We start from the raw sequence: 26,110 nt of genomic DNA, 5'->3' as shown, positions 1-26,110 counted from the left end.
CATTTCATTAAAGACATTTCATTTTGTAAGCTGCATCGTCTGACCCATACAACTTTTTAAAATCTGTAATATGACTATGGGGTGTACCATAAATTATAAGGTATGAAAAGTAGAAATAAAGTTACTGAAACTGGCTTTAGTGAATACAAGGTGTCTTAATAAACCTCTTCATAAAATGCTCTCATTTTGAATCAGTAGCATTCATATCCTTATTAGAGCTTAGTTTCAGTTACTGAATCTGCTCACATTTAAAATCAGTTCACAATTGTTTTCTCCCCATAACCTTGCTAATGTTCTGAACTGAATGGGATTCAATTAATATTAATAATAAGCAAATACCTAGCTGTTATACCTGAATCTTTTAACTGTGTCTGCAGCACTCAATCACTACACATGTAAATGGTCACATTATCAGTATTTTTTAAAAAAAAAATCAATTTCACATTTGGCACATTTATTCATTCTTCAGAAATGCCCCTGTATTTCCTTCAATACTGTCACAAACAATGATCACAACACCAACTGTTTGCCTGATTAGCAGCTTCACAAGGTGATTTATATCAAGCTTCTCCTTAACGGATCACACCTTGCCTATGACAGAGGCACGTTAGGTACAGTGCAGTAGTGTGTCATTTTTGGACTCTAGAGGGAAGTATTTTCCAAATGGATAGGACCTCTAGTTTTGCAGTCCACATACCATGCATTGCCCTGGTAATTCCAATCCATCAGCTACTGAAGCCATTTCTGGAAAGCTTCACTGCAGACTGTTTCCTTTCACACACAGCACTTACATAGAAAATTCAAAGTGTTGCAAGAATCCTTGAAAATGAAATAATTATTGTCAGTACAGTCTGCCCAACTCCAAACACCAGTGCTTCCATGGGAGCCATGCTTTTCCCAGCCACTCTGTAAATTCCAGCTACTGCTGCACCTAAAAGGAACAAGGCAAAAAAAAGTAAAATTACAGTAAGATAGAACAAAAAAATGCTATTCAACAATCTCTATACAGTCAATATGTTAATGTTCCCTTTCTCCATACTAAAAAATACACAATTTATTTTACAACTCGTATCACACTGGACAAGTATAGTTCTACAGTTTACTGAAATGTAGATGCACACTCTTCTACATGTCCTTAATATATTTGAGGGAATGATCCAGCAAAAGTTAAGCACTTCTTTCTCATTCATCTGAATGGGACAGATCTAAATATGTATTTAGCTCCTCCATTCAATGAGATTTAAAGTCCCCAACCCACGTAAGGAACTAATAATTAGAAATCAATGCAAGACAGATTATCAAATAATCTAAAGGTTTAGTTTCTGATTGTTGACCGTCCATGAAACACCCTAAAACAGAAATCAGGTCTGCAATGATAGACTGCTCTAAGCATTCTTTATTTATACAGTCTCAGACCAAATTCCTTTGAACCCTGAGCCACTGTCTAATTCTTTAAAATGTTTAAATCTTATCAGGCACTCTGCCAAGAAAACATGGGCAAAGCAACCTACCTTCTCCAAGCTATCCCACTTATACTTTAAGATAATGCATATTCTTGGTTCAACAGGGCATGCATTGGCATCTACTCTTTCCTTTTGCAATGAATTGGAACAGTGAGAAATATTTCAATTTAATCAGTTTCCCACTTCAACTGATCAGGGAATAAACTTTAGAACAAGGAAGAATCACAAAATCAACTTCAGACTATAGTCTAATATACTGGATTGGTTCAAAGCTGGTAACTATACTATTCCACTTGAAATAAACTGAAAGTTCTTTTCCCCACAGAAAACTGAACATTTTATTGAAGTTTTTCTAGAAGAAATAGGATTCATCCTAGTAAACAGTTATTGTTCAATAATCTGAAAAATATTTTTGAAGTTTAATATAATTTTCCTTATAGAAAATTTCCATAAATTATGCTGTCTTAGCATAATTGTCAGATTCCTCCGATCAAAAGGTTCACAGAACCCCTTATCGGAGCATCTTCCATCACTTTCTTATCAATGGTGGTGACTCTCTGTCACCGGATGGGAGGGGGTGTTGAGTTGGAGTGTGAATTGCATTATTATGGCTACAGATTTATGATGGTTCACATCAAGGCCAGTCAGTAGAGATACACCAGCAACACTACCTGGATGGGAAAGGGGGGTGACATACTTTCGTGGGAAAGGAAGGCAATCAAGGGAATGTAGTTTTAAATGTATGTTTTAGCCGGAATTCTCCATTCACAGCTTTACCTCTGTCCTAGTCATTTTGCTTCATTATACAATTAAAGGAACCGAGTCTCCTGACTGTCATTGTGTGAATGCTTGAATGATCTAGTGCTGACAATAATATTAATACATCATCTTTCTCACCCCACCTTCCATTATTCAATGTATAACTTTCTGTATATGTTTACGTTCTGATTCATGTTTTGGCACGAAGATTTTAAAAAATATAGAAAGTTTATTATATGTAAATAAAATTCTGTATGTACTGGATTTTTTTTAAAAAACCAGACATTGTTTCCTATTTAAAACAACAGTTGGCAGTAGGATCAATCACAATACATGGATCCTTATAGGTAGATGTGACAGTCTTTATTAAAGACGTTACCATGTATATGTATCAATATAAATATCTATATACATAATTAATTATTTAATCAAATCAAAGGTGGCAGACAAGCACATTTCTTTTATTTCTTCTCTCTGCGATAAAAAATTGCTTGTGCTCTAATTCATGCCAGAGAACCACACAAGCCAAATATAAAAATAATAAAAAACAAATCTTCGGTAATTAAAGGGTTCTTAGTGATAACAAACTAAATGCATCACTCTTTTCTACTGCACTTAAGCGTATTCTGCAAAGAAGATAAAATTGACTTCACGCCCAAATGCAAGTCTTGTTCATATCTTACTTTATTAAACCAAAATATCACAATCCAAAAACAAGTAGAAGAGAAAAAGCCCGAAAGACAAAAAGACATTAATGGCTTGCTCAAAGTTGTGCTATAAAGTACTTTTTACATTTCTATGGGCATCTCAAAGCATGTGTAAAAATCTGCACAGAAATCTTTTTAAAAATTAGGGAAAACACGCCACTAAATAAATCCTAAGTATCATCTACAGTTAACAAAGCAAATATTTATAAAGCAAATATGTACTGTACAAAAGGATTACAAAGGCATTAATATAGGCTGTTGCCCCTAACAAGTTTATGAAAATTTCCATAGGCAATAGAAATCTATCACACAAGTATACAAAGGACCACCATACATTCTCATATAACAGTCCAAGCATTGCTCCCCACAAAAAGATTGTCAAAAACTCATGAGATTCCAACTGTTTTATTTGGGGTGGTGACATGTCTCCTGAAATCAGCAAGCACTACCTTGCCAATCCCAGCAATGTTCCTTTTCATACCACACTAGTAAATTGTTTAGGAATCCTGAAGTCATGGAAACAAGTTAATGATGTGGCTGGCTCACATACAAGGGTTGTCTACCTTGATACAGGAGGGAGTTACTCTACAGTACTTTCCAGATTCATTTAGCAATTGTGTTTTTTATTTTTTGGGGGGGAAGGGGTTTATTTTTTAAAAATCAAGAATATACATTATAGTATTATAACTTATTTTTACAAAGTAAAAATGACCTTCATATTAAACTTTTTTTTTTCCAGGAAAGCATATTTTAATAGGCACTTAAGATTTAATATTTGGAGACAATTCAGTGAGAGAGTGCTGCAGAAGAATGAAATGAGAACGAAACCATAGCACAAACCTTGCTTTTTATTATGAGAGAAAATTGTTTAATTAAGATCACATATCTCAAGTATATAAAAATGATGTTTTCATGCACATTGAAAACATCACATATAACAAACATAAATTTACCCTCATAATTTTCTGTGAAATGAGCTAAGCTAACCTTAATTTGCTATGACAGACAAAATAGTGCACCTATTCTACAAAGGGTCAGATCACACTATTTCTTTTCAGAAGCTATTTTTATTAGATATTACTATTTCAATAGCTATCTCCTAAAGAACTTTAGATTGTAACAAAATCTCGAACAGAATCTAAGTGCAACAGATTTTTAAAAATTGTCTTAAAAACACATAGGCAAAGTATCTTTATTGGACAAAGTCACATTGACAATTTATTAAACATTCTTTAAAAACTTCATTACTTAAATACAATAAGAAACATGAATCAACATATAAAAATGCCAGGCTTATTCGCTATTTACTATTTGCTGTACTTAATATAGTTTGTGTACATTATTTAAAATGGGCATTCACATTTCAAATGATTTTTGATCTAATCTAAGAATCAGCTTTAAACAGTAATTGTGAAAACCCACTTGCACCCCCTTTTTTAGGTACCTGAAGCTCCACTGCAATATTTCATTAATGTAGACTAGCAATAAGTGCAAATTTGTCCTGCTGGCAATTGAAAACCTGCTATCCAATGTGAAGATTATGCCATTATTATTCATCCAGAATTCTATGGTGTGACAGCAGACTCTTACAGACTTTATAGAGCATTGTCATAATTTTTCCATCATCTATTGCCATTGTTGCACTAGCTATCTTTTAAAGAGAGGGTAAAAAGACTACTGTGGCACCATGAATAGCTATTGCTATTTTCACCAAAGCTAGAATGGCAATATGAAGGCAATGGAATCCTCTTCAATACAGAAGTCTTTTTTTTTTAGGTGCAGATTTGTAATGTATTTTTTTCAATTTGAATCACTGAAACAGGTACACCTACTTTAGACTTCAAAATGCAGGTTTTTAAAATATCAGTTCATTATTTTGTACTAGGATAAAAGGACAGCTTATAGAGCAGGCCTGATCCAAGTACATTCTCAGGAATTCAGAAAATATATATCTAAGCCACTATGTAACCTGAGAGTAAGAATAGTGGTTATGTTTGCAGTACTTTACCAGTTAATGGCACTGGTAGAGAATTATGCCTAGGATATTATTGTATTATATGAAAAAATATGGCTATAATCTTATGATTTTTTCCTTCAGATAATGAATAGCAATCCAGTATAAAACTCCAAAATTATGAACAACAGAAGCAATATATGAACATTCACCACAATTGCTAATAAAAATCTTCAAAAAAATACATGACTGTATTTGAACATTTAAGACTTACTGGTTATCATAGCTCCAGTTACAGAACCCAGAAATCCAATGCTGACCACAATGACAGAGATTACTCTCCCTTGCCTATGCCTTTGCAGCATGACAAACATTAAAACTCCTGCAGCACCGTGGACAAAGAGAGAAGAGAAGAGAGCCCATAGGAAAACCCAGTACCACATTTCTGGAAAAAAGTAATCAAACAGCAGGTTAGTATTTCTGATTTCTTTCTGATTGAAACAAAAATATAGACACTAAAGTAGTTTGAAAAATGACAGAGACATAAATGCATGCACAGAAGTAATTACCACTTACCAACTAATTTTATCCTGTCCTACCCGTTTTTAAAAATTATCCTGTCACTACCTGTTTTTAAAAATACTCTGTATACTTCAGTGTTAGCTTTTTCCTTATTTTCTTCTTTTTCCGTAAACTACCAATAGGACACTTTTTTTGTTAATATGTAAAAATAATATAAAGAAATAAATATTAAATATCGGTATCCTATATGTTAAATGCATAGAAATAATCCTCACCTACCAATTCATTTTATTATTCAGTCCTCTACCCATTTTCAAAAGGACTGTGCATACTTCTGTGTTAGATTTTCTTTCTTTTCCTGTAAGCCACCAACAGGACTCTTTTTGTTAACAGGTTGTAGAACAATGATATGAAGAATTAAATATTAAAACAAAAGAAAATAAAATGGATCACTTTTCAAAGTTATGCTAATGTGTCTGTGTTGGGGTGTGTGTGTGTATGCATATAAATCTCTCTCTCCCACACACACAGACACAAACACAATATTCATAAAATACTCTGAAAGCCAAAAGAAATAATTTAAGGGAAGCAACATACAGGATACTAATCTTTCAGAAATAGTATTGGAAGTAAAGTACTGAAGATATTTGCTTTCCTTAAATGGACAATATGCATGGGTTTTCCTCTGATGAAGCTAATAATATTTCAATTATCAATACATCATTTCTGAATGCTTATAGAGTGAGGTTCTTTATTATTTGAGGATTGAATGGCAGCTACATAAGACTGAGATATGTAAAAAAACAGAATATTAATTTTTTTTGCATAATTCAATGAATGCCATAAGTAAAGAATGCAGGATGCATTACAAATATGTTATATTAAAATGACTTTTATTTGGAGATGTTAAATACAACTGCTAAAAAAACAGTTGTCAATTTATGGAATTAACTAGGTGTACAGATGTAGAACTTTTCCAAAAAATAACATTTAAAGCCATAGAATTTCACCACACATACTAGTTATACTGCTTTAAGAAAGCATACTCCTATCATGCTAACATTCATTCCCCAAAACTGTAATGTTTTACAGTACAGTACAATACAGTATTAAATATTACCATAGTATGCTTTGCAGTTTTTTTATAGTTCATAATTAGTACAATACAGTATTACAATATTATCATAGAATGCTTTGTACAATACAGTATTAAATATTACCATAATATGCTTTGCAATTTTTTTATAGTTCATAATTAATTTGAAAATATTCCTTCATTTAAAGGCACATACATGAAACCATATAAAATCTATGTAACTAAAACAATCCAATAAGGATACTTCTAAACAATCAGGCAACAAAGTTTCCACTTGCCCCCATTTTCTTTTAGGCAACAAATAACTAAGCACAGGAAAAGAGACAAGTAAGTATTTAGAAGAATCTCTGTGACATTGTTCCCAAACCTGTACTATTCCAAAAAAGACTAAAGTTGATTAGAAAAATAAAGTGATTTTTTAAAGTTTGTGAACCCTTTTCAATTTTCAGTATTTCTGCATAAATATGACCTAAACTGTAACCTGTTCACACAAATCCTAAAACTAGATAAAGAAAACCCAATTAAACAAATGAGTCCACAACATTATACTTGTTCATTTATTCACTGAGGAAAATGATCCAAAGCTACATATACCGTAGCAAGTGTTCTTCTTTCCAAAGTGGAGCCCACAATGTTATCATACCACTTTAAATGACTGATTAAACAGGCACCTTAGTATACTGCATAGCTATCAAGGAATTCTATTTCTAGTATGTACATATCTGGGAGACTTATTCAGGCATCATCTAAACTGCAGCACTCACTATGTTAGTATGCCACTGAACTTCCACCATTAGCATTTGGCTTCCTTGAAGTATTCACGCAGTCAATGTTAGTACCCGCAGGAGGAAAGGCAACATATGTACAGTATCTTGACTCTTTCAGAAGCCATTATTTTCTGCAGGTATTTTCAATGTTTATGTGAATGCCTATGGAGAAGCCAATGCTGTTATTGCAGTATTGATGGTGGATAGGGAATTATTCAAACCAATCATGTTATCAGAGGTCTTGATTCACAGAGCCTGTATGGATTTAGCTGCAGAAGGCATTCATTCAATAGTTGCATGTCTTTCACATATCCAGTTTGGAGAGCCTTCATATCTCTAGAGTTGTTTCATTTATTTTTACTGGACCTTTATGAAGCTGCAACAACTCTGAAATTATTCAATAAAGATTTATATTATGATTACATTGCTATTAGGCTGTGTCTTATATTAATTATTAAACTGGGGAGGGTGGGTGTTATTAGTATCATTCTACACTGTGCTGTATTCAATTGTTCTGCCTCTACTGCACTTAGCTATATGTACATACGAAATAAAAATTACAGCTATTGCTATAACTATTACTACTAGTAGTAGTTTCCTAGGCAAAGTAATGGAAGAGAACTTCCAGAGAGCTCAATTACTCTACCATATTGCAATAGAGTATATTGTGGCATCTTAAAGACTTATTGTTGTGTGGTATGCTTTAACAGTCATTTTATCAAATGAAATGGAATTTGAAAACCAGGAAGAGCTCTATATCAGTATGTGAAGAAGGGGAGGGGGAACAAACTGCCTCTAGGAACAAATAAAAAAATCAAGGTAGTTATGGAAACGTGTTGTGTACCATTCATGAATCAGCCAAATAACCATCTGTTTGCTTGAAGTATGACACATTTTAATTGTGATCATAACATTCTAGGGACTATAACCATGACATACTAGGGACTGGCAACACACTGAGAATGCTATGTCACCCAAAAGTAATTCCCTCAAAATTAAATCAACATCTTTTTTAAATGGCTGAAATGTCAGGATATCACCGAATCTGCAAGATTTCAGCATTCTCACATAAGATATTGGAGTGAGATTACAGAAAGCACATGAAATTACAGGTAATTTTTAAAAGGAAATGTGTTGCAGGCTTAGTATATTCACTTTCACCAGACTGTCATTGTATCAACCTAGTGCGCTGAGTCATGGAATAGTATTCCCAGACATGTTCATCTTGCACCATTAGTAGTAGATGAAGAACTGTTCAACCAAGGATTAAAAATAATGCAAACTGTGGTTTGGAGACCCTACAATTTTGTTCTACCATATTTCATGTTATTCATTTTTATAGTATTATATTTTTAATCAAATTGTTTTTATAAAAAGCCAGAGAACTTACGACACAGCATACTAATACTTAAATAAAATAAAATGCTATATTAGTGAGCATTATTTATTTTGAAAAGTATTAGAACCAAATATTTAGATTTTTTAAAAATGGATTCATTTGGTATAATTTGAACTAGTAGTCTTTTTATCTCAGTCATGCAGTAAATCAGAAATTTTCATTAATGCTAAGTATTTGTATCCTTCTTCAAGTGCCAAGTGTTTAATGGCATTTCCATTCATTAGCTGTAATCCATTTTCTATAATCTTATCTTCATTAACTGCAAAACTAGCACATTTGTCTAGGCCAAGTTTCATTCCCATATTTTCACTAAATATATAGACTACGGCCATCAGAGACTCAATTTCAGCTTTTGATTTACCATATAGTTTTAGGTCTATCGTATAAAGCAAATAGTTTATTTTTCAGGCTTTGTTTTGTGAATTGGAACCCACAATTGATTTTGTTCAGGCACCTGTAAGTGGAATCACTGCCAGTACATAAAGTAACAGTGACAATAATCTCCTCAGAAAATGCCTTGTTTTATTTGTATTTTCCCCAAATTTTCTCTACTTACCATAAGGCTGGTTTTCCTATGAAGCCCACAGAAACATCTCCAGGAATCTTCTAATATTTCTGCTTATTCCAAACATTTCCAAGGATTTTTGAATCCAGCTATGGGGGAATCTACTGGGGATTCAGCCACTCTGCATCTGATGAAATGTGCAGCAGCTCACAAAAGCTTATGCCTTTTTAATAAAATCTATTAGTCAGAACAGGTGCTACCAGACTCCTCCTGATTTTTGGCTACCATAGGCTAACACAGCTTTCCTCCTACAATCTCTAGGGGGAGTCAGTCTAATGCCTTTTTATAGTATATACTGTACAGGCTAGAAAAAAATTGTTGTTCTTCTGAGATTTAAGGATCGTTTTGTCAATTAGTAGCTGGTACTTTGTGCTACATGAATTTTTGCAAGCCTTTTTTGTTCCACCAGGAAAATTGCATTTTATCTCAAATAAACTTGTTTTAGATTTTCTGTAATCCCAATTAACAATTTCAGTGTTGTGGGCAGGCAAGTTATAGGCCTAGAGACATCAGGGTGTGTTGCTTTTCTGTACCAGAAATGTCCTCCCCCTCCCCTCCTTCTTCTTCAGTTTCCAAAGGTCATTCAGCTGTGCTGCTAGCCTGGAGTGTAGGCTTGTCAAGTATTTGAGCCAAAAGCCATGTAGTTAATCTTTCTGGAGGGCACTTTAGTTTTTGGTATTTTTTACTTGCATCTGAATCATTTTTATTGCTCTTATATCTTCCATTTGCTTTTCATCAAATTCTTTCCCAAATGTGTCAATCCACTGTGCTTTTTTATTGTGGTCTTGATAATTTTCCATAAAGTTTTCCAATATTTAACAGCTTATTAGGATTTGTTATAAACAGTGTTTTGTTTAAACTGATTATTATAATTGCTTATTGCTACTAAACTGGAATTCTCAATAACTCAACTTTAGAGTGGCAGCTGACATTATCCAGATAGATTATCTGTCATGTTCACCGTTTCAATGTTAAACGTACATTGTAACGTTTCGCATGTCATTTTGCTGATGCGTGTTTAGGTTGGGAGGGGAGGAGGATTCTGCCTCCTGGGATGTTATCTGTATTCAGCTGGATTGGAATGTGTTTGGGTTATTTCGTGTGTTCAAGGTTTTCTTCCCAGGACATCAGCAGAAATTGTCATCAGCACCTGCGGTGGGGAATTTGAAATGGTTTGGGCGAGGGGAGAGATTACGTTTGCACTGAGGGTTTTTAGTTTGTATTTGGCGCACTTTTGCTCATTCTCAGCTTTCTCTGTATTTGCACACTATTCTTTAATAAATCAGATATCATTAAGCTTCTACTTGTGAGTCTGGTTTTGTTAGGGTAGGCAATCATTACATAAAGCTGAGAATCTTAAAAATTTACCGTTAGCCCCTTTCTGGATTTATCTTGTGAGGGAGTAGCGCTAGCGATGACCGAACCAAAACCCCAAACCGGGGAAAGCGAGGACATGAGCGATGGGGAACCCGACTCCACAGTGAGGAGAACGGAGAGGGTCCCTACTCGGGAACTATCTGAGGTACAGGAGATTTCATGTTCCAGTCCGGAGGAAGAGGAGGTTGGAGGAAAAGGAGCCCCTGAGCCTATCAAAGAGTCACCCGGCGAGCTGATCACTTGGGATGAAGCACGGGGACCCCTACCAGGGACATCCAAGACGTCTTGGAAGCAGCGGTACCCCATGTCCCCAATTGTTGTGAGGCAGGACGGGGGAGGGAAAGAGGATTCTCAAACCCCTGAAAGGATAAGACTATTGGAGGCCAAATTTGAGTCGATGGAATATATGTTAAAGAAACTGTCAATGGACTGGGGGCCCCGGGAGAGGGGAAGAGGAGAATCAAGCACCAGGTATCTGTCCCCTTCTCCTCCTCCTCGCTCGGTGGAAAGAGGCAGGAGAAGGCACAGGGCTGAGCCACAACCTCACAGCACCAGGTATTCGTCCCCTTCTTCTCCTCCTCGATCGGTGGAAAGAGGAAGGAGATGGCACAGGGCTGAGCCAAAATCTCACAGAGTATTTCGAGGTCCCCTCTTCGAGAGCGGAGATCTCCAGTATCCAAAAGAAAGACTGACCGCCCAGATGTGGCGAGGGGCCCGCCTGGAGCGGGGGTTAAAGACTTTACAGTCAAATTTGACGGGGATCCAACTAAGCTGTCATTCTTTCTTACCAATGCAAGTAGTTATATGGATGAATTCAGACCGTATTTCCATTCTGAAAGGGCCAAGATAAATGCCATTGCCACCAAGCTAAAGGGGCGGGCTGCTGACTGGTTTGTCCAGTTAAATGAGGCGGACGCTCCTGAGCTGGAGGATTTCAAAGAATTCTTGTGGGCATTAAAGCTGCACTTTGTAGACCCATTAGCCAAAGAAAGGGTGAAGAGGGCTCTAAAAGAACTCAGCCAGGGGCAAAGATCCGTAGCCGACAACACTTTGGAATTTAAGGCTTTGGCTGGTAAGGTTGAGGACTGGTCCCAGGCCACCTTAATAGAGCTGTTTAAGGATGGGCTGAACATGGAGGTCCCACGGTGGTCATTGGGCAGAGACGACCCAGATACTTTGTATGAATGGATACAGTTGGCAGGGAAGGCTGAACATGCCCATGAGACTTTTGCACACAGTAGGAAGGCGCTGAGACACGCGGCACTCAGCAAGGGATCCCGACCCACTGCCACGACTGGGAAACCCAGGCAATGTGCCTGGGAGGAGAGGGAGAGCCGTTATGCCAAAGGGCAGTGCCTTTGGTGCGGGAAGGAGGGCCACAGGGTGGCTGCTTACCCAAAACCCAGGCCAGACGATCGGTCCGGAAAAGCAGCAGGCAAATCGCCCTCACTACCCAGGAAAATGAAGGCAGCCAAGGTGGAAACCGAAGTGGAGGAGGTTCCTTACTTCGGGGGAGAGGAGGAAAACAATCTAAAAGAGCCGGCGGGAAATGCCAGCCACCTGCTCTGAAAAGCGCCTGTGGGCAGGTGGTGGATGACGGGTGCGAAGATGTTTTGGTGCGTGCAAATTGTCCCACGCTGAATGTGAAAGTGAAGTTAGGCTCCCGCACTAAGACCGTTGAGGTTTGGGCGTTAATTGACTCCGGGTGTTCGAGATGTTTAATGCACCCCAACGTGGTGGCTGCTTTGGACTTAACCAGCTTCCCATTGCAGCGGCCCATGATTTTCATCCAGCTGGATGGTTCAACAGTGGGAGGGAAACCAGTGACTCATTTCACGGGAACGGTGGCGTTGCAATTGGGCAGCCACTGTGAGGGGTTACAATTTGTGGTAGCACCTGTGGGTCATCCCCTCGTCATCTTGGGAATTCCCTGGCTGGTCCAGCAAAGCCCCTACATAAATTGGGAACACAGGACTTTGACTTTTTCCGATGGCTTTTACCAAGCTCCTGCAGCGGAACAAGTACCGTCTGCTGCGGTGGGGAGGGCTGCGGCAGCAACCCCGCATTTCAATGTGACACCACTGGAGGGCTTGCCAGAGAAATACCAGGACTTTGCGGATGTGTTTGGTGAGATGGAAGTGGACCAACTCCCACCCCATCGAAAAACTGACTATGCGATAGAGTTGGTCCCTAACGCTCAACTGTCCAAGCCGAAGATTTACACCATGACTCAGAAGGAGCTTGCGGCATTGAGGGAGTTTGTGGATAAAAACTTGGCCAGGGGATTTATTGAACCAGCAAATTTGCCAGTTGGCGCCCCCGTGCTGTTCCGGGGAAAGAAGGATGGGACACTGAGACTCTGTACAGATTACCGCGGATTAAATGCGGTCTCAATATCAAACAAATATCCTCTGCCATTAATAAAAGACATGTTGGCACATCTGGCAAAGGGGAAGATCTTCTCTAAGCTAGATTTGCGGGAAGCCTATTTCCGCATCCCCATACGGGAGGGGGATGAATGGAAAACTGCTTTCAATTGTCCACTGGGTTCTTTCCAATATAAAGTCTTACCTTTTGGATTGGTGGGGGCACCAGGGGTGTTTATGCAATTAATCAATGAAGTGTTACATGAACATTTGTTTAAAGGTGTACTGGTGTGTTTGGATGATGTGTTGATTTATATTGAAACTGAAGAGGAGCACGAACGCCTGGTGAGACAGGTGCTTAGCAAACTTGAGAAACGCTGAGCCAAACTTTCCAAGTGTGAGTTTCATAAGACTCAACTTGACTACCTGGGTTATAGGATCTCTGACAGGGGCATTGAGATGGACCCTGGGAAAATTCAGGCTATTTTGGGGTGGGAGTGCCCATGCACCCAGAGACAACTCCAAAGTTTCCTTGGATTTAGCAATTATTGCCAGTTCATCCAGGGGTTCGCTGAAATTGCATTGCCCTTAACTGACTTGTTACATACCAAGGGGTTGGGGGACACGCGCACAGTAAAGAACCCGGGGGCACTGCTGAATTGGACAACTGACTGCCAGGTGGCTTTCGACAAACTCAAAAGCCTGTTCACTGCTGAACCGATTTTGCAACACCCTGATCCCACTAGACCGTTTGTAGTTCAGGTAGATGCTTCTGATTTTTCAATTGGAGCGCTTTTATTGCAAGCAGATGCTGACAGTCACTTGAAGCCTTGTGCTTATTTGTCTCGGAAGTTTTCCGAAACTGAGCGGAGGTGGCATGTCTGGGAAAAAGAGGCTTTTGCAGTCAAGGCTGCTTTGGAAGCGTGGCGGCACCTCCTAGAAGGGGCTAAATGCCCTTTTGAAGTTTGGACTGACCATAAGAATTTAGAAGCGCTCAGAACACCCCGCAAACTCAGTCCTAAGCCGATTCGCTGGGCTGTTTTTTAGTTGCTTTGATTTTCAATTGAAATTTGTCCCGGGAAAGAAGAACTTCCTAGCTGATGCGCTTTCCCGCCTGCCCCAGGATTCAGTCCAAGCCCCTGAAATCGTGGGCATAGTGTGGACCGAGCCCCAGCTGGGGTTGCAGGCTGTCACACGCAGCCAAACCCGTGCGCAACTGCCTCCAGCTTCGGTTTCACCGGGGGGGAGGAGGACGCCAGTTCCCTCTCAATTGCAACAACAGTTTCTCCAGGAACTGAAATCCGATACTTGGTTGCAGGAAAATAGAGACAATGTTACTTTTGACAATGGGTTAGCTTGGAAGCAAAACCGCCTCTATGTGCCTGACAACTTGCGAAGGGAAATTTTAACCAGGTCTCACGATGATAAAGTAGCTGGTCATTTTGGGTTTGTCAAAACATTGGATCTGGTACAGCGCCAGTTTTGGTGGCCTACCCTGAGACGTGATGTGAAAACCTATGTTGCTTCTTGCCCTGTCTGTGCCATGTCAAAACGGAAGGGGGGTAAGCCGCAGGGGCTTTTACAGCCAGTTGCAAGCCCATCCCGTCCATGGGAAGAGGTTTCTATGGATTTTATTGTGGACCTACCTCCTAGTCAGAAAAAGACTGTGATTTGGGTTGTCAAGGATTATTTTTCTAAACAAGCCCATTTCATTCCATGTGCTTCTATTCCTTCCGCCCCACAATTGGCACGCCTTTTCCTAATACACATCTACCGGATTCACGGTAGCCCCTCCCGCTTGGTCACGGACCGCGGGACACAGTTCACTTCCCATTTTTGGAAATCATTTTTGAAACTGGTTGGCACCAAACAGGCATTGTCCACTGCTTCGCATCCGGAGACTGATGGATCTACAGAGGTTTTAAATTTGACCCTTGAACAATTTTTAAGGTCAGCAAGATAATTGGGTTGATCTGCTACCTTTTGCTGAGGTGGCTTACAATAATGCTGTCCATCAAAGCATGGGGCACACCCCTTTTTGGGTGGTTTCTGGGCAAGATTTTGTACCCATTCCTGAGTTGCCACAACCTTCTACACAGCCCTGTTCTGCTTCTGATTGGGCTGCTCAGCTGGCTGACTCGTGGCCGGTGATTCAGCAGGCATTGGCTGATGCCCAGTCTGCTTATAAATTGCATGCAGATAAGCGGAGCACCCTTCAACCTGATTTTAAGATTGGTGATCAGTCTACCTTTCCACCAAGTTCATGAAGTCCCCACAGCCTTCCCAGAAATTGGCTCCCAAGTTTGTGGGTCCTTTTCCCATTGTGGGGGTTGTGAACCCTGTCACGTTTAAATTGGACTTGCCTCACAACCTGAAATGCTTGCATCCTGTTTTTCATTGCAGCTTGCTTAAGCCTGTCAGCCACTCGTCCCATTGGCATCCACAGCCTCCGCCTCCTGCTCCGATCATGATTGATGGGCAGCAGCATTTTGAGGTGAAGGAGGTCCTTGATTCGCGCAGGATTCGTGGCACCCTGCAATACCTGATTCGGTGGAAGCACTTCCCCCACCCTGAGTGGGTGTCTGCCCGTGATGTTAATTCTCCTGTTTTAGTTAGACGCTTTCATGTCACTTATCTTCTGAAACCTGCTCCCTGATGGTTTTCTTTTGGGGGGGGGGGCGGTATGTCATGTTCACCATTTCAATGTTAAACATACATCGTAATGTTTCGCATGTCATTTTGCTGATGCGTGTTTAGGTTGGGAGGGGAGGAGGATTCTGCCTCCTGGGATATTATCTGTATTCAGCTGGATTGGAATGTGTTTGGGTTATTTCGTGTGTTCAAGATTTTCTTCCCAGGACATCAGCAGAAATTGTCATCAGCACCTGCGGTGGGGAATTTGAAATGGTTTGGGCGAGGGGAGGGATTACGTTCGCACCAAGGGTTTTTAGTTTGTATTTGGCGCGCTTTTGCTCATTCTCAGCTTTCTCTGTATTTGCACACTATTCTTTAATAAATCAGGTATCATTAAACTTCTACTTGTGAGTCTGGTTTTGTTAGGGTAGGCAATCATTACATTATCCAAATCCAGAATTACTCTATCAGCTTCTAAATAGCTAGATGTACAAAATTTATGAAGTACTTTTACTAAGTGTCAAAGAGCTATACATAAATTATGTCAGCAATTGTTATAATACCTCTAACAGGTAAGCTAATATTATCATGGGGAGCTCAGGATAAGAACATAAAACTAGACCTGCTGTGTTTCTAGGTATTTTATTTACAGTGCTTAGAGTAGCCAGAAGCAAGAAAGCAAGCTTCCAAGTTCTCTACTACTGTCTATTACAATAACATTATAATATTTAGAGGCACTCTGTCCCTGAACCAGGACATTCCATTTACATATCATAGTTAATAAGTACTGATAAATCTGTTTTTTATTAATCTTTTTAACATTTCATGAGTGCATGAATCTGTCAATAATTTTCTATGAAGACCTTAAGGTACAGGTAGCCCTCATTTAGCAACCGCAATTGAGACTAGAAACTTTATTGTTAAGCAAAGCAGTTGCTAAGTGAAAAATCATGTTACCATGACTGTGCTAATGATTTTACTTCAGGTTTCCTTTGCTTTACAGCATCAGAAGGACACGTTCCCAAACAGCCAGGTGAGCCCAAACGGCAGAGTAGGTTTCTGGAACTCAACTTATGAGGAATCTGGGTAAAAGGAACAAATCTTGTAGCCCTTTTTCTCCACTCCCCTGCCTTTAGAATGTTCACCTTGGCACTGGCATAATTAGCAAGAAGAGAATTAATGTTTGTATTTACATTCATTGGAGAGGAAGGGGTTACAAGAGAGTAAGCAGGCAAACAATAGGGAATACCTATCAAAAGGAATGCACTACTGCCAGCTGTTTGCCTAGCACACTTGTGGCTTTGAAAGGGTAGCTGCTTAGGAGGCAAAAAAATCCTTCAGTGTGAAATTGATTAAGGTCTTGTCAATATCAGGCAGCAGCCTGAGCAGGAGAGTTCTAATCAACTAATTAAAGTCACAGAGCTGAGCTTGTGGTTAGCACCGTTTAGGGACACACTGCGCTGCAGATCAAAGCACCTCAGGAAGAGATAGCTTGTTGAGGCAGTCTCTCTGCTCTGCGAGGAGGGAATAAAGAAAAAAAAAAGAGTCAGGCGCAGGACAACGCACAAGAGTACTGACTGTAATGGCGAACATGTGACCCAGAGAGAGATGCTGTGAAGTTCATAAATGCGGGGATTGATCACAAAGCTACTTTTTCATCACTGCCGTAACTGTGAATGGTTGCTGCCTGAGGCAGTTGCTAAATGAGGACTATCTGTACTTTCTGTACATATATGCTTTCAGAAACATTATATTCTTTATTTTTTTCCTACAATAAAAAAAAATCTCTCATACAACCCATACACTTTTTGAATTCTAGAATTTTGCCTCAAAGACAAGAGATTGTATTTTGGCTCTATCTATATCAGGGTTTCTCAACCATGGTTCCACGGAACCCTAGGGTTTTGCGAGAGGTCACCAGGGGTTCCCTAGGAGATCATGATTTATTTTAAAAATTATTTCAAATTCAGGAAATTTCACATTAAAGAAGTTTCATTATTTTTAATTTAAGAACACTGTTAATGAATATATACAAGCCTACACACAAAACGAATATAATAATTTTGTAACTTCTGGCCTATATTTGAGCCTGAAGTTGCAGGGCTTCCCCAAGGCCTGAAAAATATTTCAAGGGTTCCTCCAGGATCAAAGGTTGAGAAAGGCTGATCTATATACATACTACGCAAAATCACTTAGAATTAGTTTTAGCTGACAATTGTAAACAGTGGATAGTAAGTCCCACTGTACAAAATGGAATTTATTTTCAGTAAAATATGTAAAATTGAATTCTAAATACTATAGCCTTTCAGACAGGACTACATAAACTGTCAGCTCCAGAGTGGCACTGGGTTTTGCACAACATGTCAAGGATTATTCCAAAAGTGAGAGTGGCCAAGAACTAACTTAGGGAGGAGGTTAGCAGTTGTTAAATGAATGTCTTAAAAGTCTCTGAAAGGTCACAAGTTCATTTTGGGGGGATCTGGCATAGGCAGGACAGATGAATAGGTACAGAATTAACTCTTAAAGGTTTCTATTGTTGCTTCATGGATACAAAGGCAGTGCTTAAATTTTTCTAACATAAAAATTTAATGCTACTCTTATACTTAACTAAGCATACACTGTTACTTATTTACTTATTTGCGGAGCTTTCAATGCTTTTTCTTAGATTCATGGTAGCCTGCATTCAAATAACGTATGTTTCCTGCTTTTATGTCTGACTCTGCTCCTTTAAATGCTATACAGATTTCTTTTCCTTGTCTCTAAACTGCTTTTACTTTCAGTTTCTTTTCACATACTACCTTTTTAGCTTACCACCTGTAGGAGATCTGCCATCAGGAGTTTGAAAGCAGGAAAAGATTCCTGTTTCTTCTAGAACAGTTATGAATATACAGAACAGGGAAAAATTCTATCTTCCAAAAGTTTGGCTTCTGTCCAAAACACCAGGTAGGGGAAGACAAGGGGAAAAAAAATCCCTGCACTTTTCCAATCTATTATAGTTATACTTTTCTCTATATATAAACTTACAGGAAGACTTCGCATTTTGCAGCCTCTCCAATGCAAGCTTCCTTCCACATACTTCTCATAGCCCTCCAAACTGGTTTAAAAAAGAAAAAGAAAAAATCAAGCCTTTTCACCCCATTCATGGGGGAGTTTGTGGCTCTATGCAGTCCCTGGACTGCACACTTTACACCCCTTTGTTAGATGCAAATGCTGGTAATACTAGGCAAAAATGTATTTCCCAGAGATGAAAAATACATGCCCATGCTTTTAAAGTAATAATTCTTCATATGGTCAGAAATACTCAAAATTTTAAATTTGAACATGTTCCTGAGCCTTGGGTGATTGGAGGACATAAAAATTACAATTATGGGATTACACAAGTACTCTCAAGAGAGGAATGCAGGATGCCATTTGCTGGATTCTCTCAAAAATATTTTATATTGTCTTTAATATAGTCACACAAAACCAATCTTATCACTTATCTCCAAGCATAATTTTTTCAAATAGGCTTCATGTATGTAATTTTTAGAATAAAATACTACCTCAATTGCATTTCCAAACCATTTGTTAGCTGAATATATCATTAGAATACATTCAATAACTACCAACACTCATACCACATCAAACTTGCATCTTATTCATATCAATATGTAAGCATGTAACCACAAACAGAAAAGGAAAGAGGATTCTCTCATTTATTTAAACAGTGTATCTAGCAAAAGAATGGTAAGCTAGAGAATCAGTGATTATTTAAAACCAGTTTATACAAAATTGCCTCCCTGCCCACAAAAAAAGTGTTTATCAATGAAAAATGAATTAGGAAACCAATGGGAGAAAATCCATCAATGTCACTTTGGCCATTTGATTAGGAAATGTATGATTTTGTGAGTTACTACAGTTCTATGTCTTGCCATATCCATCATGCATGATTTTAATGGCAACGAATTCTGAACCACCACTGATGAAAACAGTGAGAATGTATTATTGCTGAGAGCCAGAGCAGCATGTGAAATACTTACGCTAACAAATATATTAGTATTGCACAGTTAATTCAAGAACAGCTAGGAAAGACAAAGCAATACAAGTAGAATTCCTTCCACTTTTTCCACGTGATTTTTTCCCCTTTCAGAATCCATTACAAAACACTCCTTTGCAATTTAGTTTAGGCGAATCAATACTCTGACAGCATTATCATTTAATTAGTTATTCAATCACTTATTTAATCAAATAAATTTTAATAAATCAAATTATGTATTGAAAAATTAAATCTCTACGTATTTTACTTTGTATAAAAGAATCATTCTAAAGGAAAAACAGTTTTATTGGTGAAACATCAATTCACCAGAGAGACATGCTTTTGAAAGAGGTTTCTCTTGCTGCACAAGAGAAAAGATACGCATTGTTTCAGATGATGTTATCTAGATGTTTTTTCATAATTAAAAATATTTTATATTAAAATATTACAGTGATTCTAACTCATTGACAAGAGATGTATCTATTTAAATAGCCAAAAAATGTTTAATTGATACCAAACTTCATAAAAGCATAGAGTTGGAAGAGGCCATTTAGGTCACTAAATCAGACTCCCTCTGCTTAGTGCAGGAATCTAAAACATCCCTGACAGATTATTTCCACTCTTTATTTATTTATTTTATTTATTTACTCTCAAAGGCTTTTCACATCCAGAGAAGGAAAGCCCACTATCAATCTAGGTAACTGGTTTTATTTCAGACTGCTCTTTTTGACTAAGATTTTTTCTAACATCAACTAGAATTTGGCTTCCTATAATTAAAATCCACTATTCTTTCCTGTACTCTGGAACAACAAAGAACAGGTTCTGATCTTCCTTTGTGTAATATCCTTTAAGGTATTGCTATTTCAAAGGCTTACTCCCAAAGGCTTTTCACTTCCAGAGAAGGAAAGCCCACTATCAATCTGAGTAATTGGTTTTATTTCAAACTGCTCTTTTTGTCTAAGTTTTTTTCTAACATCAATTGGAATTTGGCTTCCTATAATTGAAATCCATTATTCTCTTTCCTGCATTCTGGAACAGGTTCTGATCTTCTTTTGTGTTTCAGGTACTGCTATCTCAGAGGCTAAACATTTTCAATGTCTCTTCACAGGACACCATTTCTAGTTTTCTAATCATACTTTTTTACTCTCCTCTGAATGTGCCCAATTTCTCTTAATATTTCTTAAGGTGTGGTGCACAGAACCAGATACAGTACTGTACTCAAACTGGAGTCTGACCAATGCAGTGCAAAGTGTAACTATTACTTCCCATGATTTGAAAACTGCATTTCTGCTGATGAACCTAAAACTGCATTTGCCTCTTCTGCAGCCACACTGCAAATTAAATCAACAAAAGGAAAGGGCAATCAACTACTGTTTCAAGATATGCCCATGCATTTGATTTTTGTTTCCTAAGTGAACATTTTTGCACTTATCACTATTAACATTTTATTTTGTTATTCTCAGCCTATTTCTCTAATGGATCACACACATTTTGATTTTGATTTCTGTCTTCTAGGACATTAGCTATCCTTCCCAATTTTGTCTGATCTGCAAATTTGATCAGCATTTCTTCAACTTCTTCAGAACAGATGAGAGCTCAGAATGGATGAGAGCATTACTAAAAAAACTGAAGGGCAGAATATCCAGGGTTGTTACCTGTCAGCCCATTCAATCTCTCTTTGCAGTTCAATGGTGAATTATTAAAATGCACTCTTTTGAGTACAATTTTCAAACCAGGTATGTATCCACTTATCTAGCCCACAATTAACTACTTGGTAATCAGAATGTTATGTCTAATAGAATGAATTTTATAAAATGCTTTGCTAAAATCAAGACCTATTATATTTATGGCCTTCCCATATTCTATTAAGGAACCTACTCCCTCCCCCAAATGAGAGATTAGTTTACTTATAATTGTTCTTCACCATTCCATCCCAACAAATGGTATATATTACATTGCTTTCTGCTCTTGATTTTAGCCAAAAGGTTCAAAAGCAAAGTTGAAGCAACATGTTTGTTATTCTGATGTGCAGAAAGATCCCTCTTAGTGTAACAGTGGTCTTTTCAGGTTACCTGACCAATATTTTCTAAGTGCTACATCAGACAGGTGTTATGTTAGTCAGATTCAATGCCTAAGGCCAAATTCTGTTCCATTGCCACTGCTGTTCAGAGGCTGTTAGTATAGTTCATCACTTCCAGGGAAGAAATGGTGAACTGAAGATGGCTCTGCAAGAGTGGAGCTGATGACTGCAGTGGAATGAAGAGCTGGTGAATGGACTGACTCTTTGCGATTCCTCTCTGAACAAGGAGAGGACTGGGATTGCCCACAAGTACTCCAGACAATTGCTCCTTGCAAGGAGATAGCAAAATAGCTGTCTCCAGTGGGTTTAGAGCTCTGGGAAATGAGGGAATGCCATTGTAGCCCAAGCCGTGGTTTGGCATCTTCAAAAAAAGACACAGGGTTCACATACTTCCTTTCTTAATCACTTTTGGAAATTGCCTGTTAACTGCTTTTCGGATATTAGGAACCTTCATAACAGCAAGTTTTACTACACTGGGTGAGTTTCCTTCAGTCCTTAGCAAAAGAATCAAGTTTAAGGACTTAAAAAATTATTTTTTGTTTTTTTGAATAAACAGCAAAAGGGTGATTAGAACATGGATTTGGGGAAGTTATAAATGGACTAAGGGTCCAGATGGATTTGAAATAAGACTTTAAAACTAAGTATCAGAATCCTTCCTGTGAGAAAATGCTGTTGTTCTGAATACTTAATAAAAATATATAAGGGATTTTGAAGGTTAGACACAAAAGGGAACCAGAAGGAATTAAAGATTACCATTAAAGGAGAAAAGCACCAAAACTTAATAATACAGAATGGAACAAAATATTTTAACATTAGACATATTGAAGGATATTCATGACCAATGGATCCAGAAGTTAATTTTAGAAATGTCTGCCAGTATAGACAGACTGTGTTTGGAAGATGATATGGAAGAGGAACAAGCTTTACTGGATAGGATAGGACTGAGTCTGATTTGAAAGTGGATTTAAAAATGATGGACTATGGGAATGTCGTAGAAGGAGATGCTACATTGGATGTACATATTAAACTGGTCGATGTATTTTTTGAGGATTTTTTTAGAAGGGACAAAGAAAAAATGAGAAGAAATCAAGTTCTAGGACATTATTTAAGGGGATTAAGGATCAAGATTGTTAAAAATAAAGGGAAGGAATATAAAAAGATCAAGTTTGTTAAAAGTAAAAGGAAGGAATATAAAGTTGGTTTATTTGATGAAGGTTAAACATAGATATGTTGTTATCTCTGGTAACCCTTAATGGACTTTTGCTGATCAGGACTGAACTGAAACTTTAAAGATTTGTTTATAGGAAAGATATGAGATATGGGAAGAAAAGATATTTTGTTGTATTTTAAGAGAAGGTGGTAAGTCATTAAAACTGTTTATACTTGTTATGAAAGCGAAGTCATTTCTTTATATATTTTCTTTCTTTTTCTTTTTCTGCACTTTCTATTTTTTCTTTTTTAGTTTGTATTGGTTCTTATCTTTTTAATTGTAATCTTCAATAAAATTCCTATAAAACAGAGGCTTTTAGTATACAGTAGTTCTGCAATCTGATATAGTATGATATGAAACTGTATCACTTGATGTAATACATCCTTCAAGCTTTTTGCATATTCTTTGTGCTTCCAGACTATATATTTTTGTTTTAACTGTATGCAAAGTATAAAGAACTCTAGAAATCTTTTTAGGTATCATCATCAGATTGAATGATAAATAATTCATTCTGGACCAGCCTTTTCCCCAGTTTTGGAAACAGAGACAACACTTGCCATCCTCTAGTCATATGTCAATTCAACAATTTTCCAATATGCATGTGATTCAAGTAGCTCTGCAGATTTAAACTCATTCAAAGTAAAGAGATAGTCCCTGGCCATGATTCCATCAATCTGAAGCTTTAACCCTCCCCGTTATTTTGCTTTTCACCATTTCCTAGTGGGACACATACATTCTTCTTCGAGAGGACTGAAGAACTGAGAAGCTTTGTTACTTGTTAGAATTTTGCCACCACTGAGCAACAAGTAGTTTGAACTATCTATGGAAGCCCTTTTAGATGTTGTTCTTAGTATCCTTTACTGACCTCATATCATTCTGAGCTTTAGCTTTCCTGACACTGGATTTAGAGTTCTAGACTACCTGCACATGCTTTTCCTTGATTACCTTCCCTCTCACATTGGTGAGCCTTTTTTCCCTTTTCAGTCATTCACCATGCTTTTTGTATAGCCACACTGACATCTTTTGATGTTCTCTATTTTTTCTGTTACTGGAATTGTTTGTATCTGTGCTTTCCATGTCTTTTTAAGGAACTCTCACATATCTTAAGCTCTTTTTCTCATTACTTTTCCTAACTCTTTGCTGATCAGCTATGAGCATCACAGGCCCTATGCCTATGAGCTATCTAGCTTTATAAGAAACAGAAAATTAGATTTCACAGCCCAATGCAGAAAATAGGTTTCTGATATTCTTTCCTCTTGGTCATTCTATCAAATTCATTGTCAGAGCTTTATGCCTACATAAAAAAGGCATCAAAAAACATCCCACAAATCTAAGCTGTAAGCTTCATTTCCTTGAAGTCTCCAACACAGCATCTTACTTTTTATCTATACTCCTACAGAATATTTACTTGATCCATAAACAATTCTACCATCTCACTCCAACTAAGACCCAGTTTGGTCTGATGGCTAAAGTGCTGGACTAGGAACAGGAAAACCGAAGTTTTAGTTCTGCCTTAGGCATGGAGAACAGTTGGGTGACCTTGGGCCAGTCACTCTGTCACCCAAGAAAGAATGCAATGGTACACTACTTCTGAAAATGGTACACCACTTCTGAAAATTTCACCTAGAAAAATTTCTAGAAGGCTGACTGACTCAAGATGAAGGCAAGGGGAAAAATCATCCTACACCACCCACACAAATACTTCTAGCAACAATTATGAAATTATCATCAGCTATTAACATATAGCCTGCCACTTCTACTCACCTTTTCATCAGGGAACCTGAGATCTTCTACATGTCACAGATGTAGAACACTGGTAGGCAAAGTGGTGATTGCTTCTCCCCACTCCCCCCCCCATTTTTATATTGCATATCCCACCAGCCCCAGCTAGCACTGTCAGTAGCATTCATCCTAAACATCTGGACAGCACAAGATTGTCTAGTCGACAGCACTTGGGAGGAAGCCTTCTCCCTTTCCAACTGCTGCCCACCCACCACCCTCTATCACCTGCCCCCCCCCGCAAAACCCACCGAGAGCCCCTCCCCGGCCGTTACCCGTGAGATGCCGGAGCGATGTGCCGTGAGCCCATAGGCTCAGCACCTGCTGGACCGACAGGTTTATCATGTGGTCTCCCGCCTCCGCCTTCATGGTCGCCGCGGGGGAGACGGCCAGGCCAGTTCTGTCGCCGTTGGGCCGCCGCCTCGGGAGTCGTGCCTGGCTTGGGCAGCAGCCTCGGGAAACGGGAGGCCGAGGCCGGGCTCCCAGGAGGCCTCTAGGGGCAGAAAGGGCACGGGTGGGGTGAGCTCCCCCCGGCGGGGGAGACATCGAGGACGGCAGCTGGACAAACAAGGAGGCGACGGCGACGCTAGCTCGCTCTCCGCCTCCCACCGGTGTTGCGGTGGGCGCCGCGGCCCTCCTACGGCTGGCAGGCACACAGAACCCCGTGGTCTGGGGCTGAGGAGGGGAAAGGAGGCGGAGGTAGGCGCTGGGCGGCCGCGGCGGCAGCAACGGCCATCACCACCTCCTTTCGAAGCCGCCTTCTCATGGCCCCCTCAGAAGCTCGTGTCGAGCGCGAGGGAAGGGTGGGGGAGGCGCCCGCGAGACGCAGCCGACGAGCAACCGCCTCCCCTTCCCGCTGGCCGGCCGGCCGCCGGACCAACCGCTGCTCCGGGCGCGATTGCGCGCGTGGCCCCACCTCCACCAGTCGCCTCCCACTGCGAGGTGGACTCGCGCGAGGGCGCGCGAGACACAGAGAAAAAATGGACCGCGCTCTATCAGCGGCCCCCTGTGGCTCGTGTAAGGGAAGGCGCGAGCGTCCTCGGAGAAGGGCGAGGCGCGTTCGCGCGACGAAGCTGGGGAGCGAGGTGCTGGTGGGGTGGGGGTTGGGCAGGGCATGGTCATTTATCCAAGCTTTCCTCAGGCTTCTTTAACTGGGCGCCCCCAGATGCGATAGACAACCATTCCCACTTAGAGGGAACAGCGATGTGTCTGTTACAATTGCCAATACTGCTTCGGTTCCATCTTCTATATGGCTCTTTAGTACATATGGGGTGCTGCTTGAATAGATCATCATCAAGCCTAATAACAAAAATTCTCTAGTCCACCACAGAGAATTTAACAAACTAAGGGAAATGGAGACACTCGTTTGATGTAAGCAGGCATGCAAGCAGATGATTGAGGAAATCGAAGATAATGT

At 39.2% G+C, this 26,110-nt stretch overlaps 1 protein-coding gene across 1 annotated transcript; it reads right to left on the bottom strand.

The window, feature by feature from the left end:
• Positions 1 to 428: 428 nt before the first annotated feature.
• TMEM170B (transmembrane protein 170B) lies at positions 429 to 25,540 on the bottom strand. Its single transcript, XM_063300211.1, has 3 exons — positions 24,969 to 25,540; positions 5,158 to 5,328; positions 429 to 931 (listed from the first exon to the last, which is right to left on the bottom strand). Exons 1-3 carry the CDS (start codon positions 25,237 to 25,239, stop codon positions 801 to 803), a joined length of 573 nt encoding a protein of 190 aa, XP_063156281.1. The 5' UTR covers positions 25,240 to 25,540; the 3' UTR covers positions 429 to 800.
• Positions 25,541 to 26,110: the final 570 nt, after the last annotated feature.

The sequence above is a fragment of the Candoia aspera genome, chromosome 3 (assembly GCF_035149785.1).
Source record: "Candoia aspera isolate rCanAsp1 chromosome 3, rCanAsp1.hap2, whole genome shotgun sequence".
In the NCBI taxonomy this organism is placed as follows: domain Eukaryota; kingdom Metazoa; phylum Chordata; class Lepidosauria; order Squamata; family Boidae; genus Candoia; species Candoia aspera.
The sequence above is the reverse complement of the archived record's forward strand: the minus strand, read 5'-3'. Positions and strand labels throughout refer to the sequence as shown.